At 45.7% G+C, this 27474-nt stretch overlaps 1 protein-coding gene across 1 annotated transcript in view; it reads right to left on the bottom strand.

Moving 5' to 3' along the window:
- Positions 1-27474, bottom strand: part of LOC136966436 (interleukin-1 receptor accessory protein-like 1) — a 167526-nt gene that overhangs the window by 74079 nt on the left and 65973 nt on the right. Inside the window, exons 3-5 of the mRNA XM_067260944.1 lie at positions 21034-21359; positions 9682-9868; positions 7997-8150 (exon numbers count right to left, since the gene is read on the bottom strand). Of these exons, the coding sequence (XP_067117045.1) occupies positions 7997-8150; positions 9682-9868; positions 21034-21359 (667 nt within the window). The remainder of the gene's footprint in view (positions 1-7996; positions 8151-9681; positions 9869-21033; positions 21360-27474) is intronic.

Here is a 27474-nt window from a genome sequence, read left to right as displayed (position 1 = left end):
CTACAAAGAAAAAGAGAGAGAGCGTGTGTTACTCTGCTACTTTGTACATTCGCAGTATCTAATTGCGTAGAAGGGAAGAGTCAAGGAAAGAGGCCTATGCGGGATAAAGAGAAAGAGAGAAACAGGAAGCAGTATCACACAGGAAGAGCATCTCACTTTCCAAACAGCCCCCAGTTCCCATGACTACCAGTAGAGGGACTTCAGGATCAGGAAGCTGACAAGCGGATCCTCTAGAGTTTAAGAAAACTAATTTCTGTGTGACATAACTGATCCCTCCACCATCTACCCTTTCCCCTCCTTGAAAAATGTACATTTCTGGTCACATGCCAAAGCTCGATACAGGGAAGCGTCTCAAAAGAATGTCATTAGAAAACATAACTTTATCTCAAAGGTGCAGGGAATGCGTTCACTCCTCCGAGCCTTTCACATGACGCTCGCTGAATGCATCTTTTTCATGGGATGCCGATTTACAGCTAATTAGCATCAGAGTAATGTATGCCGCAAAATTGATTTCTACACGCTTTAAATTATGCAAACGTTCCTTCCTCCCACCCACCCTCCCTTCATTGAATTGTTATCTCGTTGGTGGAATCGGGGGATTGACACAGGGCTGATGTGTCCTTGACTAGACTTTCCCTGAAACAGTCGGGAGATATTTCAAACTGAAAAAAGTGAAGATTCTGTTGCAGTCAAAGAGAGGGGGAAAAAACTATTTTTCTATTCCCGCTACCCCAGAGGCAAGCCGTAAAAACCCATCCGCTATGTTTAAGTTCAAACCCGAATCAAGCGACCGTTTTGTTAAGTAGCAAGCGGCTCTGAAGCTAAGTCTCCTGCTCCGATCACGACGCACGGTTGACTGACTTTGAGACGACTTCCCATGATCCAACTTCCACTGACATGGGCCGCACACAACTTACAGGAACTACCTGATGTACCTGAAAAGCGAAACTATCACAGAGACAGATTGTGTAGTTCCTTCATTGTAAAAAAGCTAACACTCTCTTTTCCCCAACCGTTTATGAATTTGTGTGCGATTCCCATTCCATTAGCACCAGGTTAACACCACGTTTCCACATCTCTGATGCGATAGCACTAATTGAGTGCTAATTTGGCAAGCACAGGCCATAATTACGTCATCTTAATTAGGAATCCCAGATGTACAGTGTGGAGTCTAGGGAACATTTGTAAGCACACTTTGTTAATTGACACTTATCAACCAGGAGACAGTCCTATGACCCACCCAGGCCCTATCTGTCAATGAACCCCGTTTAGCAACACCTGCAACATTCTGCGCATAGCCCATTCAGATCTTAATTTTATTGACAAAAATGATTTTAAAAGACCATGGACATCCCATGTTAGACTATAGACTAGGCTACATCCTAAACCTAGACTGAAAGAAAAGCAGTAGCCTACTTGCTGGTAGAGGAACACATAATTCACGAAAGTATTTGTCTTAGAAATCTGAATTGGGAGTTGGTTGGGAGTAATTCTATGACTGTTTCCATATCGTCTACTCTGAGCATTTGCCAAGATTAAAAAAACGTCAAAAAATAGAAGATGTAGAAGAGCGTCTGCTAAATGACTAAAAAAATGACTAAATGTAGAAGATATTTCTAATTAGTTCAAAATGTACTGTATCTTGGTAACGGTGGAAACTTCGTTTTTTTCTGTAGTAATCAGGTTCTTAAAGAAAAGCTGAAAAAACTCATTCAATGGGGGATTCTACAAAAGATTCTACTGTTGGAAGAAAACAACATCTGCCAATTCAAACAGAGATAAGTTCCCACATCTCTTTTTAAATTGTTATTATTATCTGGGAAACTAGTGAGAACTGGAAAATCTTGGCTTACAGGAACAGATGAGGATATTGATGACAGAGCATCTCTCTCTCCCACACCTGTTGGCCCCCAGAATACTACTTCTCATCAGAGAAGATGACCAGGTGTCCAGACGAGCCACTCTGGGCCCTATGAAAAGGTTAACGATACTTTAATTTTAACAGGGGATAAGACTGTCACCCTATATGGGATTCACAGTGTATTCTCATATGTTCGTGTTGTCGTTAAAACCACAAGGGCTGCATGTGTCTCACTCTACTAGATCCTATTAAAGATAGGCTGTTTTGTAAAAATGTATTTAGTATTTCGCTTTTTCTTTCAATTCAAAAGACGATGAATAAAGAGTAAGGAGGTGGATTAAGTCAAGGTAGCAGGGATAATGCGAAATGTTAAATACAAACACTCAAGATGAAGACTTAGGGATGATTAAGGTGAAAGACAATATGTGAAAAGACTGTTTATTGTTCTATATTGGGACCTACTCCTTATGGTTTTGTGGGTGGTTATCATGTCATCTTATTGAAATGTAATTGGCACATAAGTCTTGGGCACACTGACTTGATCTTTTCATTAGCCTACTCGTTCAACAGTGAACCTACACCAGGGTAATGTGATTTAACCATGAAACTATGCAATCAATTCACCACCTTACAAACAACCTTGTCAGAGCACCTAATTTTTAAATGATTGTATATTGGCAACCCTTTTTGCAAGCCATTAAACTACACAGTTTATTGTAGGCTATGCAAGTGACCTTGCTGAGAAAATCAAATTTTTGGAGTTTTCCTCAGTCGTATTTGTATACCTTGTGTTCAACATTTGAGGTAAAATTAGGAAGATCACTCCTCCTTGATCACTGATTATTATTGAGTAAAAAGTCTTCAAAGTGTGGACCTGGCTTCAAGCCACCTACAGTCATGAACTATTTGAAAATCCAAGATCATCTATCGCAATGCAGTTGGTTTCCATGGTTACTATAACAAAGGTTATGGTTTTCACGAAGCTCGCAGGAGTATTGAGACCATCCTGATAACTAATAACCTTACATCACATATTAAATGAGTCAATTTACAAAGATGACTTTGGTTGTTCAATTACATAACTTGCTGACGGTACTGCAAAACACTTACGTTTACAGTTCGACAAATAAAGATGTCAGCTCTCAAGTCCGACAGTGTTATTAATGAGGGAGACATTTTAAAACCCAATCATTTTGCTATGCTACTAATGACGTTTAAATTCAGCTAGCAATCCCAATACTTAGCGATGCGGGTGCATTAAGTCTGCCCGGGCCGTCTCCATGCCCCTTAAATCTTGTAAAAGAAACCTAAGGAGATAAGGGCCTCAATTATTTAAAACAGCGCCAGGGCCTAGAAAATGCCACCTCATCACCATAGCAGTGACACAGATCAGAGCCATTGCAACGTGAGGAAACTAGTCACATCCACTGCAGGCCTGTAGTACGCAGGCGCAACACTGTGGTGTAGCCTGATGGAATTTAATTGATCAGAAGGGGGAGGACTGCTCATAATTGACACCGTTTCCCTCACACTGTTCACTAGCCTTCTGGCTAATCAATGCTTATGCTTATGACGAGGAAAAAAACACAGACAATCTGTTGTCAAAGCGTACGTGGGTGTGTGTTTGTCAGATTATATTAAACCCCCCCCCACCCCTACGAGCATCGGTGAAAACGTTTCCTAAACGTAGCCTATCCCTTTGACTACACAAGCCGTCATGAAAACCCACCGGGCTGTCCGACACATCGCTAATGCATGCCTGGGTTTGATCAAAGCCGGGTAGAGTTGGCCCGCTGGGTTGACTGGTGGTAGGTGGATGCGCAGCTAACAGCTTGTTAAAAAACCAGCGCGGGGGTGGACTGCGCCCGGTCTCGCCTCTCTGTGGAGGAGGTGGGGTGGGGGGCGACAGCAGCAGCGATAAGGCAGCAACGAAAAATAAAAAAACAAAAACCGAACTAACAAGACGGAGACAAATATCTGTGCAACAGCTTGCTTTCACTGTGAAGAAAGATTTGAGAAGCACACTTTTTAGGGTTGTCTCAGGCGATGGTTTCAGTCAATAGAACGTCTCCAGTCTTTAAGAGGGTTTCGATGCTGCGCCACTCTCTCCCACTCACCCCCAGTGGCCCTCGCTCCGTAACACGTTTATGAAAATGAGCAGCCGGGCGCATGACAAATCACTGTAATTGATCACACGGACATCCATCATGACATAAGAGCCCTTACTCTAAGAAGTGCTCTTGAAACCGAGTGCTCTAGACATGCACTTTCTCCAGCCTCCCCTTTCCCCCCCTCCCCTCAGTCTTTCCTCTCTCAAAGATCCCATACTTCCACGATCGTATGAAAATCCAAAGGAATCTAATCCAGTCGAATAACCGGGAAACGACAGATTTTATTTGGCCATTCTTTTTGGATGTTTTCTTTTTTTTTTTTTTTTTTACTCCATTGATACGACGACCAGAGGTTGAGTGGCAGTTGAGAATGTTCCAGTGAAAGCCGGGTGTGATCTAAGGTGTGAGAGGGCACAGATGGGTACAGCGCCACCTTTAACTCTGCTAATTGTGACCGTTGAGCTGGTTTTCACCATCACCAGTTCTGGAAATGCTGTTCCTTTGTTGGAGATGATTAGTGGTGACACATCGTTCAGGCTGTTGAGATAATAAGAACCTTGATCATGACACACACACACACCTGCATACATACACACACATCCACTAAGAAAGAATAAAACTATGACCCATCTCTGTGAAGCTCATTGACTTCCAAAAGTGGTAAAATTGCTCTAATACTCTTCCAAATGATGAGTTATTAAAGAGAATTACACAGAATAGTGAGTACTTCATCAGAATATCGTTCACAGAGAACATCATCAAACACCTTTGAAAGAAAAGAAAAAGTACAAACTTATCAAATATGGTCCGACAAAGAATACCATTTCCTGCAGTTAAATTCTTCAGGTTGCTCTCTATGCGCCAGCTTGCCACGCCTAATTATACTCTATCAATTAAAAGAGCAATTATGGCTCAACCTCCTTCATATGCTAATGGCCTTACTTCAGAAAGACTGGAAAATACTTCTATAACTGCTGCCTTTTTAATACAGACATTCAGGAAGCAAGGGAAAGGTAGACCTGGCTGGAGCACTATTTTCCAACTTCCTGTGTTGGGATCCTTGTTACATACGTTTCCTGTGAGAAATGTTCTGATGTTATAAAGGTAATTGCGTAATAATAGCAGTATCTGAAAGCAGATTATTTTTCCTCAGGTCTCTGGGCTTTTCTCTCCATGGCACATCCCTTTACTGTGTAGTTGGTTTAATCCAAGACATCAAACTGCACACACTATAAAACAAGTCATAAAATACCAAATTTCATTTAGGAATAATGTCTCATTTTAATAGTCCACAATTGTGGGGGCGACCATTACAGATTAGAAGTCTTCTGAGCTAATCAACTGTCCTCTGACCTTTCCTACCCTGCCTCTGACCTTTCCTACCCTGCCTCCGCAGATGGACATTAAGATAGAGAAGATAAATGGTGGAGAGCGAAGGGATATGAAGTTGATGAGAGGTTATATATTCAATGCAAATGAAAGGTAATTACACACAGCGGGTGAATGAATGGGATTGCTATATTTGGGTAAATCCATATACATTAGGCTACAGCTGTTTAACTGTCCAATCTCAATTCCCCGTCTACAGGATTATGATAGTTTCTGATGTTATAGAACGGGGGGAGTCAGTGGCTTGGAGTATTGGTCAAGGGTGCTGAGTCATGCGGCACAGTTTAAGAATGAATAATGACAATCGCAGCTAAATCCTAACCAGGCGTATCTGGTTGTTAGCAAACACAAGCAGTTTGGGTTTTGATTGTGAACATAGATGTATATATCGAACAGTGTTGTGCACACATTTAAACAACCTTCATGTGCTGATTAGTGATCATTTCTAGCATGTCAAACACACGTTAAGGCAATAGGTCTTTGTTCTCAATACTAGCCTGTTTTCTGAATTTACATTTACATTTAGTCATTTAGCAGACACTCTTATCCAGAGCGACTTGCAGTAAGTACAGGGACATTCCCCCCGAAACAAGTAGGGTGAAGTGCCTGGCCCAAGGACACAACGTCATTTTGACACGGCCGGGAATCGAACTGGCAACCTTCAGATTACTAGCCCGACTCCCTCACCGCTCAGCCATCTGACTCCCAATTACAACCCTTTTCAAGCATGTTTTTGTACTGTATTTAAAAATAAAAAATGGGTCAGTTAATATAGGCTATTATAGAAAACGAAAGCAACAGAACCGAGAAAAAACTCAAAACTCAACCTTTCCTCACTCACAACTGTAATCATATCGCTGTCAAGCACACACAAACTGTGTGCGAGTTTGTGTGTTTGTTCAGGCAAGGACGTGTATACCTATGTGCTGACATTTCACTTTGACTTCAATTATATTCCACAACAGACGGCATAGTCTAAGAAGATGACAGCCTGATAGATCCGATCACCACCTGTAATTGTCAATTCTTGCTCAACGCCTGCTTAACACCCAGGACATTTCTGCAATCCACAAGCAATCAGCTCCTGTCTTGAATATTGACAGGTTCATTTGAAAACAAATCGAAACTGGAAAAAAAAAAATCTTCTGAATAGGTTTTGGATAAAGGAGCGATGAGAATGAACAAACAGTGATGTTCTGCGTTTAGTATTATCATCCATCATCTACTACCATCCGTCCCTAAATGCTAAATGTATCCCGGAGCGAGAGAAAATAGTCCCCCAGGATGACATTTGAGGCAGCCTGGGACATGACTGATGACTAAAATTGGCCTTCAATGGAGCCTACCTCTGTTTCCGTGGGAGACAATAAACTGTAATCAGATAGCCATTAACGGAAACTAGTGTCCACTATGTGTGATGGGTAGCGGAACGCAAAAGCTCCTAATTCATCCGCTGAGAGCGCTTAGTATGTTTTTCAATTTTTTCTCCTGGTTGGTGCTCAATATACACCATCATAATAAACTATCAACAAATATCATCTTAGCACATTATCAGCTAGCCCACATCTAAATCTTAACCAGTTGTAGTTTATTTTATTGTGTGAAGCTATGCAGATCAACAACAGAAAAAACTGGAAAATAAAGGGCCCAAATGTTCTGTTTCGAACAACATTCATGTGCCATAACATGTAGCAACAAATGTGTGATGAATGACAATGTGACATTTTACTTTTGAACAACTGACCAAGCAAATAAGCTTTAAACTGGAGACTTCTCCTGTTTCGGGGGGGAGGGGGTGTTTGTGTGTGGGGGGGGGGGACACATCATTGGGTGAAATTTGCAAAGACTGAAATGGATCGACTATAATGCTCATGACATTGATTGAACACTGTATAGGATTTCTCTCTAAACTGCCCAAGCGTTTACGAGATCAACCTTGACTGTGGCAGCGTCGGTGAAGCACGATCTACACTCTGTCACGGTTCTCCCCACGAGATAAGGAACTTTAAGTTCAAGCTTTAATATTTCAACAGTCTTCGTCAAGAGGAAAAGGTGCTGAAGCGGCTTTGTGCAAATTCGGCTACTTAAAGCAATTAAAGCAGAAAGGAGCCCCAACGACAGCGAGGTATTGACTGTGTGGCCCTGGCAAAAAGGTTCATGGACGGCTTTAAAAGACAAGCACAGTTTATCGCTTAGCGTTGTCTTCTCTGGACCCCCTGCTGCCTTTATGGATTAAATCTGCTCATGCTCAAGTTCTCCACCTCCCCAGGTTGGCCACCAATGAATGACTGGTTATTCAGACGACGTTCTCTTATAAAATCCGAACAAAGAACGGGATGGTGCAATGGAATAACTGGGTGTTAAGTTATTCCTAATGGTAACCCTTTGCAGTTTCACAGTTCCTGTACGTCATAACTTCCCTTCAGTTGTGTAAACAACTGCTAGACCGCCTGCGATGACAAAGCACAGAGTGTCTTTACAGAATATGCATTACCATTATTTTCAGTCTACTATAAAAAGGGGTGGGCTGTTTTGCTGACAACCACAGCACTGCCACATTCATCAAAGTCAATAACAAAACAATGAAAGTGTCATATCGTGTTCCAGCTTGGAGCAGATGCAACCTTGTTCTTACCAGTGACTGATAGCTCGGTGGTCCTCCTCACCAGGAAACTTCCAAACTGTAATTCACATGTGTAATTTCCAATGTCATCTTCTCGCACTTCCTTTATCGACAGAGTATCTCTCCTCCTCGTGATGCTTTGTCTCCATTGCTTGGGCTTACATTCCTTAAAGTAAAAAGATAATACAAATTAATGGGGGGAGACCAGATGGGGCGCAGTCTATCATGGCGACCCACAGTAGCTTCCTGTAAAGTACTACATTTTTCGATGTGTCAGTGACCAACACAGACCTATTGGAAAATGAGAGGATTTTCTTGTAAATCGATACCACTAATACATCAGAATCAGAATCAGAAAGGGATTTATTCGCCATGAAAGTTTGCACAGACAAGGAATTTGCTTTGGCAGGAAGGTGCATACAATAAACATATACCTAAAATTTAAATATGTGGACTAACTATACTAACATCTAACTCTACCACAGTAATTAACCATGAAAAAACGCTTATTCTCTAACTGGTTGGTCTTCTAATGGCTTCGACAAACATTGTGAACACTATTATGAAACATTATGAATAGAATAAACCTGAAAAGATGAAAGATGTAATTAACCTGTAAGCAAGTTCTAATCAAACCCTTGAAGCCATGCACTTAACAGCTACCAAACTTAAGACTTGGCTTTTCCTAATATATATATATATAAAAAAAAAAATTCTTATCTAGCATTTAGTATTGTACTGCAATATTGACTTTCTTTTCTTTAGGAAGCTTGATTGAATTCATGGCATCATCTCACATTAATGAATCACCCACAGCATCTGAGCTGACTGTGGTGGGAGTGGATGCTGGAGGGAGAGCTCAGCGGGGAGGAAGTTGCAGAAACTGGGGCCTTGGGCCATCAGCTCCCCCAAGGCTGTGAAACTGGAGCATGGTGGGTTTGGTTTCCACCTGCGCCTCTAAGGCCAGCCCCCAGAATTCAATCATCCCTGCTTCTAGGGCACAGCCAATAACTGGAGGTTCTGGAGCCAGAGTCATTATCCATCTTTTAATTTGATTCACCAGGATACAGAAGAAGTACTGTGGCCACCTAATCTGACACTCTCCTTCCTTTGATGAATTGGCCCCAGCCTCTCACTGCTACCCTGTCAAGTGGGCCTCAGCACGTGGGCAGGCGGCAGAATCTACCGGTTGAGTCAGATGCCCTTTGGAAGTTTGGAGGCCCCTCGATTACTCAGAAGAGGGAATTTAAGACTGGAGGAGTTGGGAAGGTTCTTAAGTTTCTCCTCAGATAGTGTGTCACGTGTGAGACTCTGTGTGAGAGATATCTCAAGTGACATGAAAAATGGATTAGCTAAATCAAAGCTCTCAGCATAGTTGATCAGAAGTGGTTGTTTTTCAGATAGGCTGTGAATCATGATTGAGTGAATTGACTTACTCTCATCAAGCAAACACATCAAGCGGGATGACTAAGAATTGCCTGAGAGTTGTCATAGCAGCCCTAACTAGACTGTTAGTGAGCACACAGTGTGTGCTCACTAACAAAGTGATTGCAGATGACAGAATATAGCTATTCCCCTGAAAAAGACACGTTTTATATTTTATTTCCAATATGGAACTCAACGTGACTATCTGTGACCAATCCGTGACCAATCCGAGGCATTTGAAATCATAGGTCATAGTGAAGATGGAGTTTTACCTTGTACCACAAAATGTCCAGTTCCTTTCCTGGTTGCATATAATCCCCAATGTCGGGGCAGGTGATCTCTTTGCTTTTGCTTAGTTCCGCCTTCTCAAAGTACCGCATCTTGGAGTTGTAGCAGAGGTCAGTGTCATTCTCCGCCACAGTCAGTGACATGGACACTTTAATGCAATATGTTGAATTCCTGCAAAAACACAAACCAACAAATTAATATTTTTCAATAGCTTTCATAAAGTCATGCTGTGTCACTCTACCAACACTGTGTCACCGTGGTTACCAACCTCTCTGTGGTTTCCAACCTCAATAGAATAATTATATTAATGCAGATGTGTAACATTTAGATTCCTTGTCACACTGACTGATGATGGGAAACCAGTTTGACATTCTTGTCAAGATAAAATAACAACAACACCGTTTCACTGTGTTCAGTCATACGTTAGCTCGTTGCCCAAACCATTACGAATACAGACAGACCTGCATTGTGTTTTCCCATGCATTCACTTATGAATACCAATGATGGGGAGGAGATGAACCTGGCTATCACAAATTATCAGTGCCAAAGACAAAAGAAATGTGGGGAAGACGGCAAGGAAGAGAAGCAGGTTCTAATGCAGAACAACGGTGTTTGAAGTCAACAGTGGCGAAGATTGATTGAACCCTTTGTTTCCACGTGTTATGCAGATACAGTGCAAGCTAGCAGAAAATTACTTGCCAGGATTGATGTTCTGTAAATGGCCAGCCCGCAAAGAGGAAGGACTAGCACAGGGGAGCTAAAATGGAATGGGCAGAAAGGCTGCAGATATACCTGCCTCCACGCTTGCCAAGGACCAGGTCGCGCTATTTGCAAGGCCCATAAAGAATGTCCTTTGTGATCCTTTCCACACCGAGATGGATGGAGTTGCTACTGTATGATACAATTGCCATGCTAGGCCTTATTATCGCTCTCTGCATTGTATCGCTGAGACTGGTCAATAAGTATTGGCCTGCAGCAGAAAGATCTCCAGCACACCATGTGTGGGGGACAAGGAGCAGGCGTAGAGCAAGTCAATTGCAACCTCAGCCTCCATAGCAGTTCTCAATGTCATCCATCACACCTGGTAGGGATCGGGTCGACACGGTGGACGTGGGGTTCACATTCGAGAGAGGACTGGTTCTGGTCGAGAAATTCTTAAGAAAAAATCCATAGGCTTCTTAGATCAATGGACAACAAGTATTGAGTTCAATGGGCGCTGTGCAAAGTGGGTTCGGGAAAACTGGCAAATACTCCCTTTCAACTCAGTGAGTATACTTTGCTGCCCTCGTGGTAGTATTTCAAGTAAGGCCATTCCCATCCTCAAGGCCAAAGGTGAGGTAAAAGATAATAAAAAGGTACTTCAACTGGTGAACAGACACTCCCTAAACCAGAGGTTCTCAAACCTGGTCCTCAGGGACCCCCTGTCCAGCATGTTTTAGATGTTAACCTGCTCCAACACACCTGATTCAAATATATGGCTCGTTATCTAGCTCTGTAGAAGCCTGGTAACAAACATGCATTTGAATCAGGTGTGTTGGAGCCCAGAAACATCTAAAACATTCAGGACAGGGGTTCCCTGAAGATCAGGGTTGAGAACCACTGCCCTAGACCTTGATCAGCAGAGCCAACAAGCTGGCTGCATTCAGGAAGTCTCACTGTTAATTTCCGGGTAAAGCTGGTTACACAAATCGAGCTGAACCAACAAACAATTATAAACACGTTAAATCCTTACATAATTGTGTGGCATTAGTCGCCTAGTGGATTAGCACACAGTGGTCCTGCTATGGGCAAACATCCCCCCCCCCCCATCCTCCGCTGGGCAGCACAGGCTGTCCGATTAAGTGTGCCCATTTTATGAAGCGTGGATGCAAATCTGACATGATGTGGAGATTATCCGAGACAACTTGGACCAGATGGACACCTGTGCAAATGAGATCCCTTGGGTCCTTTTCCCTGTTAAATATTCTGGGCAGCACTGATAAACTTGCCTGTGGGGAGAGAGGAATTGTGTCATCTGGCCGGTGAGTGATCGATGGTCCGGGCCAACTCTTTGTCCTACAATGTCTTTCCAATGTTTTGCATCCGTCACACTGCCTTTTAAGCAGGCGAGCCAGGTTTCCATCTCGATTAAAGCAGTTGTACTGTATATTCGTAAAAGCTAGACTTTGAGCAAAGAATTGAGCGTAAACACGCAGTCCAATCCGCTAGCTCCTCGATTTTAGCGGTCATCAGGTTAGCGAGCGTGTATTTGGAGGAACGTGGTTGTAACGAAGGCAAATGGCAGTATAATGACGGAAAACGTCAGTCCAACTGTCAAACTAAAGTCAAGATGTGCAATGTCACGGCAATGACAGATAACATGCAGTGCATATCAAAGCCGAGAAAACATTGGCTGACACTTTGCACAAACTGCCTGAGGCAGAATGTGGGAGCTGTACGGTGTAAACAAGGTGTTGATGTCACAATGTACAGCAGAGGAGGAAACTGATAGGGGTCAACTAAACACCTGAGCTGGAAAATAACAGCGAATGTCACCCTGTCTTGACACTTTCCAGGTAGTTACAACTCTTCTAATATGTACTGCAATTAAAGTATATTGGTTGTATCAATAGGCCTACTTATAAGAGTACTACAGTAATGTATATGAGAGCTATCACTGTCAATTTAAAATCATATATGATATTCTAATGAATTGCGTATTAGTATAAAATGCCCTTTGCGCCAAGGATATAATGTCATAATTTAATTCCATTCTTTCATTAAGTCTATCTTTCTCACCCTTTGCGTGACATAATTTTCCTGCCTGGTTATAAGACATGCCCTTTAACTCAGCGACTGTTCACTCCAATATTAAATAATAATTGATTTGGGATTCTCGTGAGATTCTAGGGTACCTGTGGGAAAATGAATAAGGAAAATTAATGAATCTCTTAATTAAAAGATCCTCTCTAATAGAAGTGGATAATGAATGATTGCTGACTTTTCATTAGAGCTCGTGTTCAGCTAACAACAATGCAAAGTTTCATTTACGGCCTCTCTGTTGTCAGACATCCAGCACAGAGAGAAACTATGTTGGTCGATACGTGAGCCTCCTGTCAGAGTCTGGTAAACTGCAGCCCTCAGCTTGACCTGGACACCCCCCCCCCCCCCACCCTGCCCCCCCCCACCCTTTCCCCCCTCCACCCCCTCTCCCCTTCTCCCCCTCCACCCCTCTTCCCCCTCCACCCCCTCCCCCTCTCCCCCCCACCCTCTCACCCCTCCACCCCCTCTCCCCTCCTCCCCCTCCACCCTCCCCCCCCCACCCTCTCCCCCCCTCCACCACTCTTCCCCCTCCACCCCCTCCCCCCTCTTCCCCCTCCACCCTTTTCCCCCTCCGCCTTCGTCCCACACCCAACACTCTCCCAGCTACTTGGCACACTTGCATGCAGACGTCCACAGCTAGACACTGCTAACATCTGCCAAGCCCTCCCAAGGGTGGGACAAAAGATGTATGTGGAGGGTGCAGCGTTGGAGGGCCGGGGGGGGCGGGGTGGTGCTGGAAGATCTTCCTCACGGTAACATGCCTGCATCTCCCACACACATCAGGAGGCGTGTCCAAACCAGGGTAGCAGATCACCTTAAATCAGTGTTTTATGGCTGGCGCATTATTTACGACCCAGAAGAAGGTCAGGGTGTATGGTGGGAGGACTTGGGGGTCTACCTGTGACCATAACTCACCTGTCAGCACGCGAGGCCGGCTGATTAATGACACGCTTCCCAAATCTGACTGTGGGCCAGCTCACCCCCACTTAGCCCCTGTCTCCAACTACTGCCTACTGCCTCTGATGTTTACTGACTCTCTCTCTCTCTCTCCCTCTCCCTCTCTCCCCCTAGCTCTCTCTCTCCCTCTCCCTCTCTCCCCCCTAGCTCTCTCTCTCCCTAGCTCTCTCGCTCTTTCTGCCTCTCCCTCTGTTTTTCACCCTCTTGCTCTCTAGCTGTACAAGAAACATATTTGAAAGTGCTTAATAGACTGTATGTCAGGTGACAGATAGCACGCTTACACACAGGCAACACTCTGTGCTACTGCTGTTGTGACTGACAGAAGATGACGGAAGATTGATTACACACAAGTTCACAAAACTATTATGTTGCCAGTTATTCAAACATCTCCGCATTTGTTACATTAAAATCACAGAGCTGTCATTCGATTATTATTATTTATTTTTTGGCATCGTCGTAATAGTATGATGGAGAAATTCAGGGAGCCTCAACTGACAATGATCTGGAAAGTTCTTCTGCTGTGTCTCTTAAACATGCAGTGTGCATTATGCTGTTGATGCCTTGGGGAAGTCCCCCTCCCCCTCCTCTATTTCCCAGCCTCACTCTGAATTCATAACTAGCATAAACAATTTGTCTCCATTGCATTTTCTCTTCACGCTACTGCAGCCATGTTTGTTTCTCCCTCAGGGCTGATGTGATAAATGTCCGGGACACTCCCTACGTTATGCATGTTACTGCACAACTGGAAACTCCATGCAACAGTCTTTATTATAGAGCGACTGACCTCATGCGATGAGATAAATTTGACATGTTTAAGATTGATTGAGCATTGAGTTTGTCTCACTGACTTACTTTTCATGACCTGTAAAAACATTTATAATATATATATATATATATAAATTGTGTATGATATTTGATATATAGTTAGATATTACACTACAAATGGCTATACCCTGACAAAAAACTCCTAAGTTCAACCAGAAAAATTCCAACCAGCTTCCCTCAGCACATATCTTCACCTCGAAGAAGCTGCACCAGGTCTCACGTTGGGAACTGACTGGCAGCCGCCATATTGTTGACGTCTCTCTCAGAGCTACGGCATTTGTGCGTTAGAGGAGCGTGTGTGTGCAAGGGTGTGTGTTGGGTGCACAGGAGCATATACGAGGGAGATGGGAGGGAATTGGGGGCGGGGGGGTTGGAGGAATGGAAAAGGGAATTGGGGGAGGGGGGGGAGATGGAAAATGAGGGAGGGGGTGGTGGGGGTTGAGATGCCAAAGTGATTCTGCTTGGGGAGCGGTTCTGACATTTTGTCTGGCAGATAAAAAACGACTATCAGATATGAGCGAGAAGAAGGTCAGCGTCTCGCTGCTATCAGACAGCGCTGCTCGCTAGCGCTGCTCTATAGCTCTGCTCGGCATGTTGTTTGAGGTCTGCGTGGCGCTGAGGAGCCTCTGGGGAACGTCCCACTGATGCGGCCGCGCGGGCGAGGAGACGGGAAGCAATCACACACCCCCAGTGTGTTTACGGGGCCAGCCCATCTCTGAGCTGTTCAAACAGAAGGAGATTTAGGAGAGGGAGAGAGGGAGAGAGATGGAGTGAGAGGGAGAGAGAGATGGAGGGAGATGGAGATGGAGAGGGAGAGATGGAAAGGGAGAGAGAGAGGGAGAGAGATGGAGGGAGATGGAGAGGGAGAGAGAGGGAGATGGAGAGGGAGAGAGGGAGAAAGAGAGGGAGAGAGATGGAGGGAGAGAGGGAGTCAGAGGGAGAGAGAGAGAGATGGAGGGAGATGGAGAGGGAGACAGAGGGAAATGGAGAGGGAGAGGGAGAGAGAGGGAGAAAGAGAAGGAGAGAGAGAGGGAGATGGAGAGGGAGAAAGAGAGGGAGATGGAGAGGGGGAGAAGATGGAGGGGGATAGGGAGATAGAGAGGAAAAGAAAGGAAAACTGAAGCCATACATGGACAACTATAAACACAGAGACCCGACCAGTAAGGCCAAAGACCTAAATTATAATTCAATGAACGCTCCAAAAAAAAACATTATTTAGTGTCAAGGACATAGTCAATGTCTACTACTGCTTTAGACAAGTGTGGAGATCATTTCTATAGAGTCTGATGTGTCGTGTGAAACTCAACCAGAGTAACAACCGTCACCCTGACAACGTCTCCCAGCCCCGGCACCTCCACCTCACCTTTAGGTTTCCCAGAAAGCCTCGGGGGTTGCAGGTTTCACTTCATCGAATGTAATTGAAGCGCAGGAGTTGGACAAATCTATCAGCGAGAGCGTGAAGGTTATATAATAAATTGGTGTGGACCTGAGTATAGGCTTCCGGTGGATTAAATTGTATTTACACAGAGCAGGCTTGGCCTCCGTCGGTACGAGCAGAGAGAGAGAGACAGAGTTTACATGCTGCTGCTAAACTGTCTGTGTTTAAGTGTCCCACATCAACGCATGTCGAGAAGTTTGCAGGCTAAAGCACCTACCTAAGCTCATACCTAGATGGAAATCTTGACATTGATGTCAATTACTTCACTTTTGAAGGCATGACTAAAGTAGACTACCTGCTGCACCAAGTGGACATTACTTAATGATACAAATACATAAATCATCACCATCCACACTATCATCCGGGTCCATGCTGGACAGCATGGCTGGTGCTTAACACACAGACACACCTAGACTCGAACACAAACACAGATAAACAGGTCCAGCATGCATCACTCCATCACACCACCCTCCTTTAGTTTCAGCCTCTCATTGGCCGTGACAGGAGGGTTGGATCAGCGGGACAGGGTGAGGCCCTGACTGGCTGGGAGTGACAGAGTGCTGTGGACGTCCCATTTGAACTGTCACTTCACTGAGAGATCACCATTGGGACCTGCGCAGGAATACTAATCCAGGTTGGGTCTGGGACAGAGGAGAAACACACACACACACACACACACACAGATACACATCCCCACAAACCTATGTGTGATGACAGCCCGAGCATGGCAGGACATGCAGGAAGGCCGTTATTAACGGCGCTGCCACACGCATGCTTCCAGCGGTAAACAGCGTTAACCAGGAGTCAGGCACACGCTAGCTGGGACCCCTTCCCTCTGAACACTTCCTCTGTCCCAGCCACATCTGTCAGTTCGCTGACAGACGTAATCCTCTCTTTTTAACCATTCCTAACAAGGATGGAGCCATCATCGATCACCTGGGATGTGATCATGCTGGCACATGGAGTGTGTGTGCGTGTGTCTGTGTGTGTGTCTGTGTCTGTGTGTGTGAGGAATCTCACTTAAAATAAAATGTAAAAAAGTACATATCAATACACAAGAAAGAACACAGAATTCTACAGTATGTTTTAACATGCACACATACACGTGCACACACACACATGCACACACACGCACGTCAAACACGCGTGCGCAGACACAGGCCTACACACACAGTGCCCTTCTCCCATCCCAGATGCTTTGCCTCTGTATAGAACACAGTCCCTGGGGGGAGAGAACCTGAGCGCTGACCTTAATTTGACACTGAGCACTGCTCATCTGCTGCCCTCTTGTCTGACGGGAGATGCTTTCCCCTCCTGGCGTACAGCGTGTGTGTGTGTGTGTGTGTGTCAGTACGAGCATCCATATTTACACGTGTGTGCATATGGCGCGAGTGTGGGTGTGTGTGCATTGTATGGGTTGCTGCCAGTTATGGTGTGTGTGTGTCCCCGTGTGCATGGCTGTGTGCGAGTGTGTCTGTGTGTGTCTGTGTGTGTGTCTGCGTGCGAGTGTGTGTCTGTGTGTGTGTCTGTGTGCGAGTGTGTGTGTGTGTCTGTGTGCATGACTGTGTGCGAGTGTGTGTGTGTGTGTCTGTGTGCATGACTGTGTGCGAGTGTGTGTGTGTGTCTGTGTGTGTGTGTCTGTGTGCGAGTGTGTGTCTTGTGTAGCCAGGGTCTGGTTCCTATCAGACTGGAGGCCCGTGAAGCTGCTGTCAGTGGCCTCTCCAGGGAGCCAGGGCGCTGACGGAGGGTGTTTGTGTTGGTGCTGGTGCCCTCTGACATCACCGGGAGCTGCAGAGACTGTGCGCCTGCACGCCACGGTAACGGGGTGGGGAGGGGGGGGGGGGGGCTGGACCAGGACCGGGGGGGGGGGGGGGGCTGGACCAGGACCAGGGGGGGTGGGGGTGGGGGGGTTGAACAAGGTGTGTGGGGGGGGCGGGGGCTGAAACAGGTGTGTGTGTGTGTGGGGCTGGGGGCTGGACCAGGACCAGGTGCAGGGAGGGCGAGTGTTAGGGGGGGGGGGGAGGTTGGGGGCATGTGAACACCCTAATGTTTGCTAAATGACTCAAATGTAAAAGTAAACAACTTGCATTTAATTATAGTAGGTCTCCAAAGTCCTCATTAACATCAGACTCATACAATCCGTTTTGTTTACTTTGTCAACAGATGGTGTCCATCCACCGGTCACCATGCAAACTACCGCTCCACAAGGAAGGCCCTGTGACTGACTGAGGAGCCAGCGCAACTTTCTAACTACGAGACAGAGATGCGGCTGCTACAGGGAAAAAGACAATGATTCATTTTTCATTTCCCCAGTTGAAGATTCTTATCCTCTCGCTTCTAAAAGAAGAAGGCTGCTTTTTCGTTCCCCCCTCTCACCATCCATTGTGCCAACTGCCTAATCCAAATTTGATATGTTAACATAAGCAAGCGCCATATGCAGGCAGAGCTACTGCTTGGGAGTCCACCAAAAAAACAAAAAGCCAGAAAATAATGACTCATCTATAGAGATGTTCATCTATTGAGTAAATCTTGGGATCTCGGGTCGGCTCCCATATTTTCCCATCTTTTTCTCTGAGTACCAACATAGTAGTGAGTATATTTAAGTGTACATTAGCTACCGTGAAACAACAGAGCAATTCATGTAAAAACCATGTAGGGAAAAGGCAATACTAACATTTTCCACAGTATTTTCTACAGGGAGTCAGGTGGCTGAGCGGTGAGGGAAGCGGGCTAGTAATCCGAAGGTTGCCAGTTCGATTCCTGGTCATGCCAACTGACATTATGTCCCTGTACTTACTGTAAGTCGCTCTGGATAAGAGTGTCTGCTAAATGACTAAATGTAAACGTAAACATTTTCCACAGAGCCTTTGGCCTTAGGCCCGTACAATCTGCCTTCTCCTACGAGGCTGAGTAATGAGTCGTACAAGACGAGACGACCTATACCTACAAGGTTAATAAGTTATTACTTTATAATTATGCATATACAATATTTAACACTTTCCCCCATTTTACTGGGTTAGGGGCTACACAGTCATGCAGAAGCGATGCTTAGTGACAAGCAGGAAGTGAGTCTACTGGCTTGAAAGGAAGACAGTATTAACGCTTCTTTTTTGGGTCAGCGGAAAGTTACTTGAATAAGGTCATACATTGTTTGACTCTGCGTTGACGTTAATGTTTTAGAGGAAAGTTTGACAACCTGGAAAAAGAGCATGGTGTTTAAACCTGCGTATTCATTAACCGCTTTGTGTATTCATGTAATTACTAATAAACTGTAACTCAATGGCTCCTTGGAACATAATTACACTGGATTAAATGGTTCTTGGATGACTTCCAAGGTAACAGGAGAAGCTAATATACACTAAAGGAAAAGGTTAGGGAGGTCAAGTGGCCTTAAAAGGACGTTATGAACATGTTTGAAAACTGCGGGTCCATCTTAAGGTGGCTAAGAGCATGTATTTAACGAACACATTCTATATTCAACTGTATACCGACTAATCGAAAGAAGGAAACTTTAAAAACGCGATGAATCCTGAATCCTTCCAGTTTGTTTGTCTCACACATTTTGATTTCGGAAGAGAGTCCCTAATAAAATCTTTCCTGATGCGCCACACAAGCATGTTCATGTGTTCTCCTGCATGGCTCTGTTTTCCTGCATGTTCCTGTGTTCTCCTGCATGTTCCTGTGTTCTCCTGCATGTTCCTGTGTTCTCCTGCATGGTTCTGTGTTCTCCTGCATGTTCCTGTGTTCTCCTGCATGTTCCTGTGTTCTCCTGCATGTTCCTGTGTTCTCCTGCATGTCTATCAATCTCCCAAAACTGTGCGTGAGACGACTTCTTCATTCCGTGGTGCTACGGTTTGAGCGTCGGCCCTAATTGGTCTTAATGGTTGTGAGGCGCTACAAAGCAACACACTTGTCCAAATCAAATCTCCAGGCTCCACTTTCAGCATGATTACACAATAAACTCAGAGCTGGATGATTGTGTTCCACAGGCCATGCAGCTGGGGTGGCAAGAAGAGGATTGTGGGATTGGCACGTCTGCATTCATTCTCTGGTGCCCGGTCTCACTACTCCACTTCACAGAGGGAGGGGGTTGCGGAGGGGGGGGGGGGAATGCAAATGTTAGCTCTGAATGGCAGGGTAAATTCTCTCAGCTGAATTGAGCTTCTGATGGAGGGAGGTCAAACTGACTGCGCTACTGTGCCTTCAAGAACAAACTCAATCACCTCTCAGTGACTGCATAACAATGTGGGCGTGAGGGGACATGAGCACACACACACACGCACGCACACGCACACACGCACACACACACAGAAGCACTTGCATTGCTCGGAGCTAAGAAAAGCGTTTTACTCTATTTAAAAAAAGAATTTAATAAAAGGAACATTTCCCAGTAATTGGTGATTTAGTCGTTCACGTTTTTCTGGAGAGGGAGAATGTTTAATATGTTTGGTAGTTAGTCTAACCTTTTTGCTCCCTGAAGTCAAAAATGGAAGTACTTACAGACCTCTGAAGACACCAAGTTTGACCTTCCACTCACCTGAGCATAAACGACCTTTAAATCAATGAAATCATCTCTCCATATGTGCTGGGCAGCCCAAGACTTACAACATTATAGAAATCATAAATCATGCGATTGTCGGGTCTCTTTTTATTTGACAAGTGGAGAAGGTAGATAGGGGGGCTGAATGTCTACCTCCATTCCCTTCCTCCCTTTATCTATCTCTCTCTCTCCCTTTATCTCCCTCTCTCCTCTCTTTATCTCCCTCTCTTTCCTCCCCACCCTCCAGACAGTCGCATTACTGTGCTTCTTCCCTCACTCCTCCATTGCTTCAAACTCCATGCCCGCTTCAAAAAAAAACAAAAAAAAAACATAAGTTGTGAAGGAAGAAGAGTTATGGCTCTGCCAATGGTACTTAATACCTTATTGTCCCCCAGAGGAAAATAAAGAAATAATTTAGCATGTTAAGTGAAGCAGGGGTTTCTTACAGTGGGCCAGGACTGTGAGGACCCCAGTCCAATGCTCGTTTGGCTAGAGATTAGAGAATTCATTAGAAATCTAACAGGGGAGGACTTTAAACCACCATGATTAATGTGCAGCGGGTACCACAACCTCCTTTCTTCCCTACTGTTTCACCGGGACTGCAGGGAAAAGCACTGATAAGGACGAAAGTAAAAAATAATGACATCCTAATGAACACTGTCTGAGGGGAAACTGCCATAGTGTACTTAGAAAATATGACTGGATGGAATGCTGCTAAATTGCGTGTAGCATGCCCCTGGAAGGTGTGAGGAGAGGGGTGACATCCTACCGTACCTCAACACACAGGAGTAGTGTCCTCCGTCTTGAATTTCCGTCGGTCTGAACCATATCGCGTCCTCCTCCTTGCTCATTCGCGCACCGTCAAAACTGATTGGTTCCTCAAAGTCGCCATGTCCTGTACTTTTGTACCACATGAGGCTGAGTCCCACACTCTGCGCGTGGCTGTAGTTCGCTCTGATATATCCATAGAACAAAGCACACTTAATCCTTACAGGTTCCCCTAAAAGCACTTTGTATTTCAGGAGATCCACCGACCAATCCGTGCAGCCGTCCACTAAAAGAAGAAAAGACAAAGGAAGACTGGGGTTACTGGGGTTCTCCTGCAGGAGACACAAAGGTTGGATGAAATCATGAGCACAGATGTACCATGGCAAACAGCATCGTGTGTTGACATTTACATTTAGTCATTTAGCAGACGCTCTTATCCAGAGCGACTTACAGTAAGTACATGGACATTCTCCCCGAGGCAAGTAGGGTGAAGTGCCTTGCCCAAGGACACAACGTCATTTGGTTGGCATAGCCGGGAATCGAACTAGCAACCTTCTGATTACTAGCCCAATTCCCTAACCGCTCAGCCACCTGACTCCCAGTGGGGGGACAGTGGGGACATGGATTGTCAAATGTATAATTAGTATTTAGTCCAGCCTGCATGTGCTTCAACAGCCCGGCCAACAACCCTTGTAGCTTAATAAACCACAGCACTGGGATGACCGCGACAATGTGTTGATCCAAACATATCCCCCATTCCTGCTCTGGCAACCCATGTGCAGTGAAACACCTCAGACATGCAGGGGCCGCTTCCTAACTGCAGAACCATATCGCACCCCCTGTTCCCTTGCCAACAGTGGGATCAGTCCGTTTAGAAGGAGATGGTGCAGTTCCATGGCTTGGCCCTGCAGAGGGCTCACGGATGGGCAATGATGGCTGACTGGCCATCCGACCATGCCAGCGCCTACCACAGTGGCACCAGCTGTGACCTAGTAAGCAGCAGAGAAACGTAGGCCTGTGGGGGGCAGAGGGCAGGACACCCAGCAGACAGGCAGGTAGGGCACAGAGAGAGAGAGACAGACAGAGAGACAGACAGAGACAGGGAGAGAGAGACAGACAGACACAGACAGACAGACAGAAAAACAGAGAGAGACAGACAAAAAGACAGAGAGACAGAGAGACAGAGACAGTCAGAGAAAGACAGACAGAGAGACAGACAGAGCCAGACAGAGACAGACAGAGACAGACAGAGACAGACAGAGAGGATGCAAATGTGGCTCAACTGTCACCATCGCGTGACGGAAGGAAACTGGGACGATTAAGCACTAGAAAGTCTGCTGGAGTGCAGCTGCTGCGGTTGCTTCAAAAATGACTGGACCTCCAGCTCTGCCGCCTTTCAGTAGAGTAACCACAACCTATCTCTCTTTCCTCATTTAGACCGATACTTAATCACGTCATAATTTTTATATATAATAAATGAAGAATGTTTAGTATCTTTATCTTGTGTGCTAATACTGCACCTCCGTCCTTCCACCCACCCAGCCTACCTGCCCTCCTGTCCAGTGGCGGCCGGGACTTTGCAGAGGCCTCCCCGCAAAGTCGGACCTCGAGACCCCTCCCCCAAATCCACTCAAAATGTATCTCCATCTATTATCTTATACAACTGCCAATAGACTGATTGCTGTCTACCTTTTGCATATATTCAGCAATGTGAGAGAAATAAAAAAGTTTAAAAATAACAAAAGCACAATTGCGTCTGCACAACAGCAGCCTATTTGTCATTGTTCAAAACCAAAGACAGGGCTATAGCCTTCTGATAGTTCAGCACCGCCACTGAAATAACACAATCAATGGAGGGAAAGGAAAACATTCATTCTTGACAATAAGTAAGCAAGTATATTGGTTGCTGGTGAAGACGTGGTGCTGCTAGCTACCTGCTGCTGTGGTAGTGTTTCGTCTGTGGAGATGCTGATGATAGCTTCCTCTCTGGCTGGTCTAAAGTGTGTAATCTTTGGGTATTTTGCTCGAGCTTGTTCAGATAACAGATCATTGCTGCGCTTTTGAGCATCGCTTGCATATTTTCTTTTACTTAGGCTATGTCTCTACCGTCATCTAGAAAAATGTAAAGATTAGCATTTTTTTTATGTGCGCGTCAAGAGGCGTAATGGTGTAGTAGTGCACGTAAGATACGCAAAAGCCATTGTTGCCAGATTTAGGGATTGTGAGACTATTTCTCCCATGGAAATGGATGAAGATCTGTTACGTTGCCTATGTTACGGGATTCCTTTACCCGGTAGTTGAAACTTGGGGCTCTCAATGAGCGCCCTCAAAGTTTTTTACTTTTTAAAATATATCTTTTTATGTAGGCCTAGTCTGTTTTTTGCTATGCAGGGCGGGGGCCCCCCCGCCTCACGGGGGCTGCGGGGGCTTCCCAGTCTCCACTGCTCCTGTCATCCTCTCTGATTCACACATTTCCTACAGTATATATACTATAATCCCCTGAATTAGACGGCTTCAGTCGTGTCGGCTCCTTTCCCACAACAGTTTAGTCTCTCGCGGTTTCAGCACCGTCCCAGTTGTGACATAGCTTATTAACATCCGATGCTTTTCACCATCCACGAAATACAATCGCCCAGATTGAAAATGAAACGCCTCTTTTTGGATAATGCTCATCCACGAAAACGGCCTGCGGGTCACTCAGCAAGGGTTTAACCATTACCATGTCTAATATCGCCCACCTTCCATCAGTCAATCATAATCCCATTACCAGTAAGAAAACCCTGAGTTATTCATGAGTAGTTGGTTGACATTTGGCTTAAATTATACGGGTGTGTTTCCGGTCTGTAATGCAGCGCGTCTATCACTCTTAATGGAGAAGAAATCCCAACACTGACCTGCTTCCACCTGACCTCCACCAAACCAAGAACAACTTGATTGATTCTGTCAATACATTCACTCCACCGTGCCTGAGTGACTGATATGAATGGGGGCCAAATTGCAGATCCAATTGTGGATAGACAGACTATCTAGATGTCAAGGGATGAGTTATCTTGATGGAATTCAGCTGGGAATTGACCTCCTAAACAAGCAGAAGGAGGATTGTCCATCGTTAAGGTCCACCTGAGTCCAACCAGGCCCAGAACAGGAGGGGTGTGACGGTGAGCTCAGCCCTACACTGCCTGGTGACGGTGAGCTCAGCCCTACACTGCCTGGTGATGGTGAGCTCAGCCCTACACTGCCTGGTGACAGTGAGCTCAGCCCTACACTGCCTGGTGACGGTGAGCTCAGCCCTACACTGCCTGGTGATTGTGAGCTCAGCCCTACACTGCCTGGTGACGGTGAGCTCAGCCCTACACTGCCTGGTGATGGTGAGCTCAGCCCTACACTGCCTGGTGATGGTGAGCTCAGCCCTACACTGCCTGGTGATGGTGAGCTCAGCCCTACACTGCCTGGTGATGGTGAGCTCAGCCCTACACTGCCTGGTGATGGTGAGCTCAGCCCTACACTGCCTGGTGATGGTGAGCTCAGCCCTACACTGCCTGGTCCTCCTTTGCTTCCCCTCACGCCAGCCAGGGTTCAGCCATTTTCACAATCTGGTCACACAGCATCGTAAATCCCCGAGGTAGAAAACGTGAACGGAATTGAATGAATCGACGCAGAAGCTAATATCGCCAGAGGAACCCAATCTGCTAATGTCAGCGAAATAAACAATTTTCCTCTCTGTGTTTCTGTCTGCCCTTCTATCCCACTTTTGTTTTTGCCATTACTTTTTCTCTTTCTTTAACCCCCCCTCCACCTCCTCCACCACCTCCCCCACATCCTCCTCCTCTACCCCCCATCACCTCCTCCTCCATCATCTCCCCCACCTGCTCCTCCTCCTCCACCCCCAACCACCTCCTTTTCCACCACCACCCCCCACCACCTCCTCCACCCCCACCTCCTCCTCCCCCACCTCCTCCTCCACCCCCCACCACCTCCTTCTCCACCACCACCCCCCCACCACCTCCTCCACCCCCACCTCCTTCTCCACCACCATCCTCCTCCACCCCCACCTCCTCCATCTCCCCCACCACCTCCCCTACCTCCTCCTCCACCTCCCCCACCACCTCCTCCATCTCCCCCCCTCCCATCCTCCCATTAAAACAGCTGGCGAGCACAGCTGCCGAGCACTCAACAGGCTCGGCTAATTGTGTCTCCATAAATGTTTTATTTACAAAAAAAACAACTCAGCAGCTAATTAGCAAGCGGGTTGGGGGTGGCTGGTGGGAGGGTGGCGGGTGGCTAGTGCCGTGGCCCATGACTCATCCATTGCCATTTCGGATAATTCTATTGTGACACTTTTCTCATCATCGTGTGGGAGGGTGGGGGCGTGGGGTTGTGGGAGTGTGAGGGTGGGCATTGTGGGAGGGTGCCGTGTGGGAGGGTGGGGCGTGGGGTTGTGGGAGTGTGAGGGTGGGCATTGTGGGAGGGTGCCGTGTGGGAGGGTGAGGGGGTGGGAGGGTGCACGTATGGGAGGGTGTGCTTGTGGGAGGGTGAGGGGGTGGGAGGGTGCGCTTGTGGGAGGGTGTGCGTGTGGGAGGGTGAGGGGGTGGGAGGGTGCGCATGTGGGAGGGTGAGGGGGTGGTAGCGCCGTGTCCCATGACTCATCCATTGCCATTTCGGATAATTCCATTGTGACACTTTCCTCTCCGTCTTGGTATTTATCATGAGCGATCCCTTGCTCTAGCTATTTTGTAGCGTGGCTACAGCCATGATGATGAAGGGGAGCTTCAGGGGAGAGCTGGAGGAACGCCTCGAGATTCTCATGACCTCTGACCCTCAGTGTCATCACTGCACCGGGCCACCATAAATAGCTTAAGGAAAATATATTATCAGAAAGATAGCCTAGCTGGGTAGGCTGACAGTCTAGATGGCTGAGATTTATTTCTGTGTAATTGGATGTCATTAAAGTAAGACTATTTCTCCTGAGGATTTCAGGTGTAAATAGCACTTAGACTTCAATTTAAGAATCCTAACTTTTATTCTAAACTGCAACACCTACAACAGTGATGCTACTGTCTGGGTCAGACGACATTGACAAGTTCTCAAGGTTCTTTCCTTGTTGACATAGCAACAAGGGGGACTAACATTGCTAATCAAGGACTGACTAATTAAGCATGGTTTCTGTGCAGTTAGAGGAAAGTCCATCAGCAATTAAAACGCTGCTGGAAAAGGTCAAGATGGTTTTGCACAATCTCCTTTTTAATTGATTGATAATTAACTTGGTTGTCTAAGACAAATCCCTAGATTTAGCGATTTTAAATGAAGAACTGTATCAGATAGGGTGGAATCAAAAGTAACGGAAATCAAATAGTGAAATACGGGGAGTTAAAGGCAGTTAAAACTCAAAACATTAAAAAAAAAGTCAAAGCTGAAAAATATGTACAAAATCCCCCAACAGGCAATTAATGTATCAGCAGCAAGACAGAGCCTGGCTTGTTTGCACTAAAGTGCTGCGGCTCCGCTGAGCCATCTGTGATGGGGAACAGAGGGAACCTTGTGACACTGAACATCTGATGGCCTTTCTCCATCACTGCCACCCCTATCAGCGCCAAGATTAAACACAGGCCGTTTTCTCCCCGTTCCCTCATTTTTACAGCTCTGCCTTCCGTCTTTCCTACAGTTAGATAAAAGTCCACATGAGTGATGCCCCCTGTCTGTCGATGTCCCCGTGGAGACGGAGTGGGAACGGTGTACTTGCTCGGTTACGGGGTATTTATCATTCTAAAAGGTTGTCTCCGTGATTAAATGGGAAAACACTGCGAATATTTTAGACTTGGACAAGGAACTTTTTAATGAAATGGTGTTCAAAGGGTATTATTTGGGGCGTGTTTGATGTGAGGAGAGAGGAAAACTAGGAAAGAAAGTTCTTCTTGACGTGAAATTGTTCGGTTATCTCCAACTAGTTTAAGTTCACAAGTGTAAGGGGGTTCATCTAATTTTTTCGAAAGATAAGAAACAGAAACTTAACTTAACAGAAAAATATCTTGAGGGGAAGACAGTAGATTATTATTTTTCTTACGATAGTGTAAGAATAGCTTACTGAGAATGTCAACAGTTTAATTAAGTGCATCAAGTGGGCGGTGTGTAGATAGGTTCTCCCCAAGTCTATCTAGGCAAACCATGGACTCTGTAAGGGAAGCAGCACTTGAAGAGAGTTCGGCTTCTGTCAATCTTCCAACAAAGCTGCTCCACACATTTCAGACACTGGCAAGTTATTGTTCATATCAGTTAGCCAAGATACATCCGAGTTGCCTGCTGGCAGCCGGGCACCGATTGATTTAACTCAATTAAAATGGCCCCGCTAAGGACGCTTCCAAGCATCTGTGGGGAACACGTAGAACAGATTTACAAAATGATAACTATAGCGACTGCTTTTCAACGGGTAAAACAGTACGCAGAGGACTG

Source organism: Osmerus mordax, chromosome 22 (assembly GCF_038355195.1).
Source record: "Osmerus mordax isolate fOsmMor3 chromosome 22, fOsmMor3.pri, whole genome shotgun sequence".
In the NCBI taxonomy this organism is placed as follows: Eukaryota; Metazoa; Chordata; class Actinopteri; order Osmeriformes; family Osmeridae; genus Osmerus; species Osmerus mordax.
This window is presented reverse-complemented; position numbering and strand designations above follow the sequence as displayed.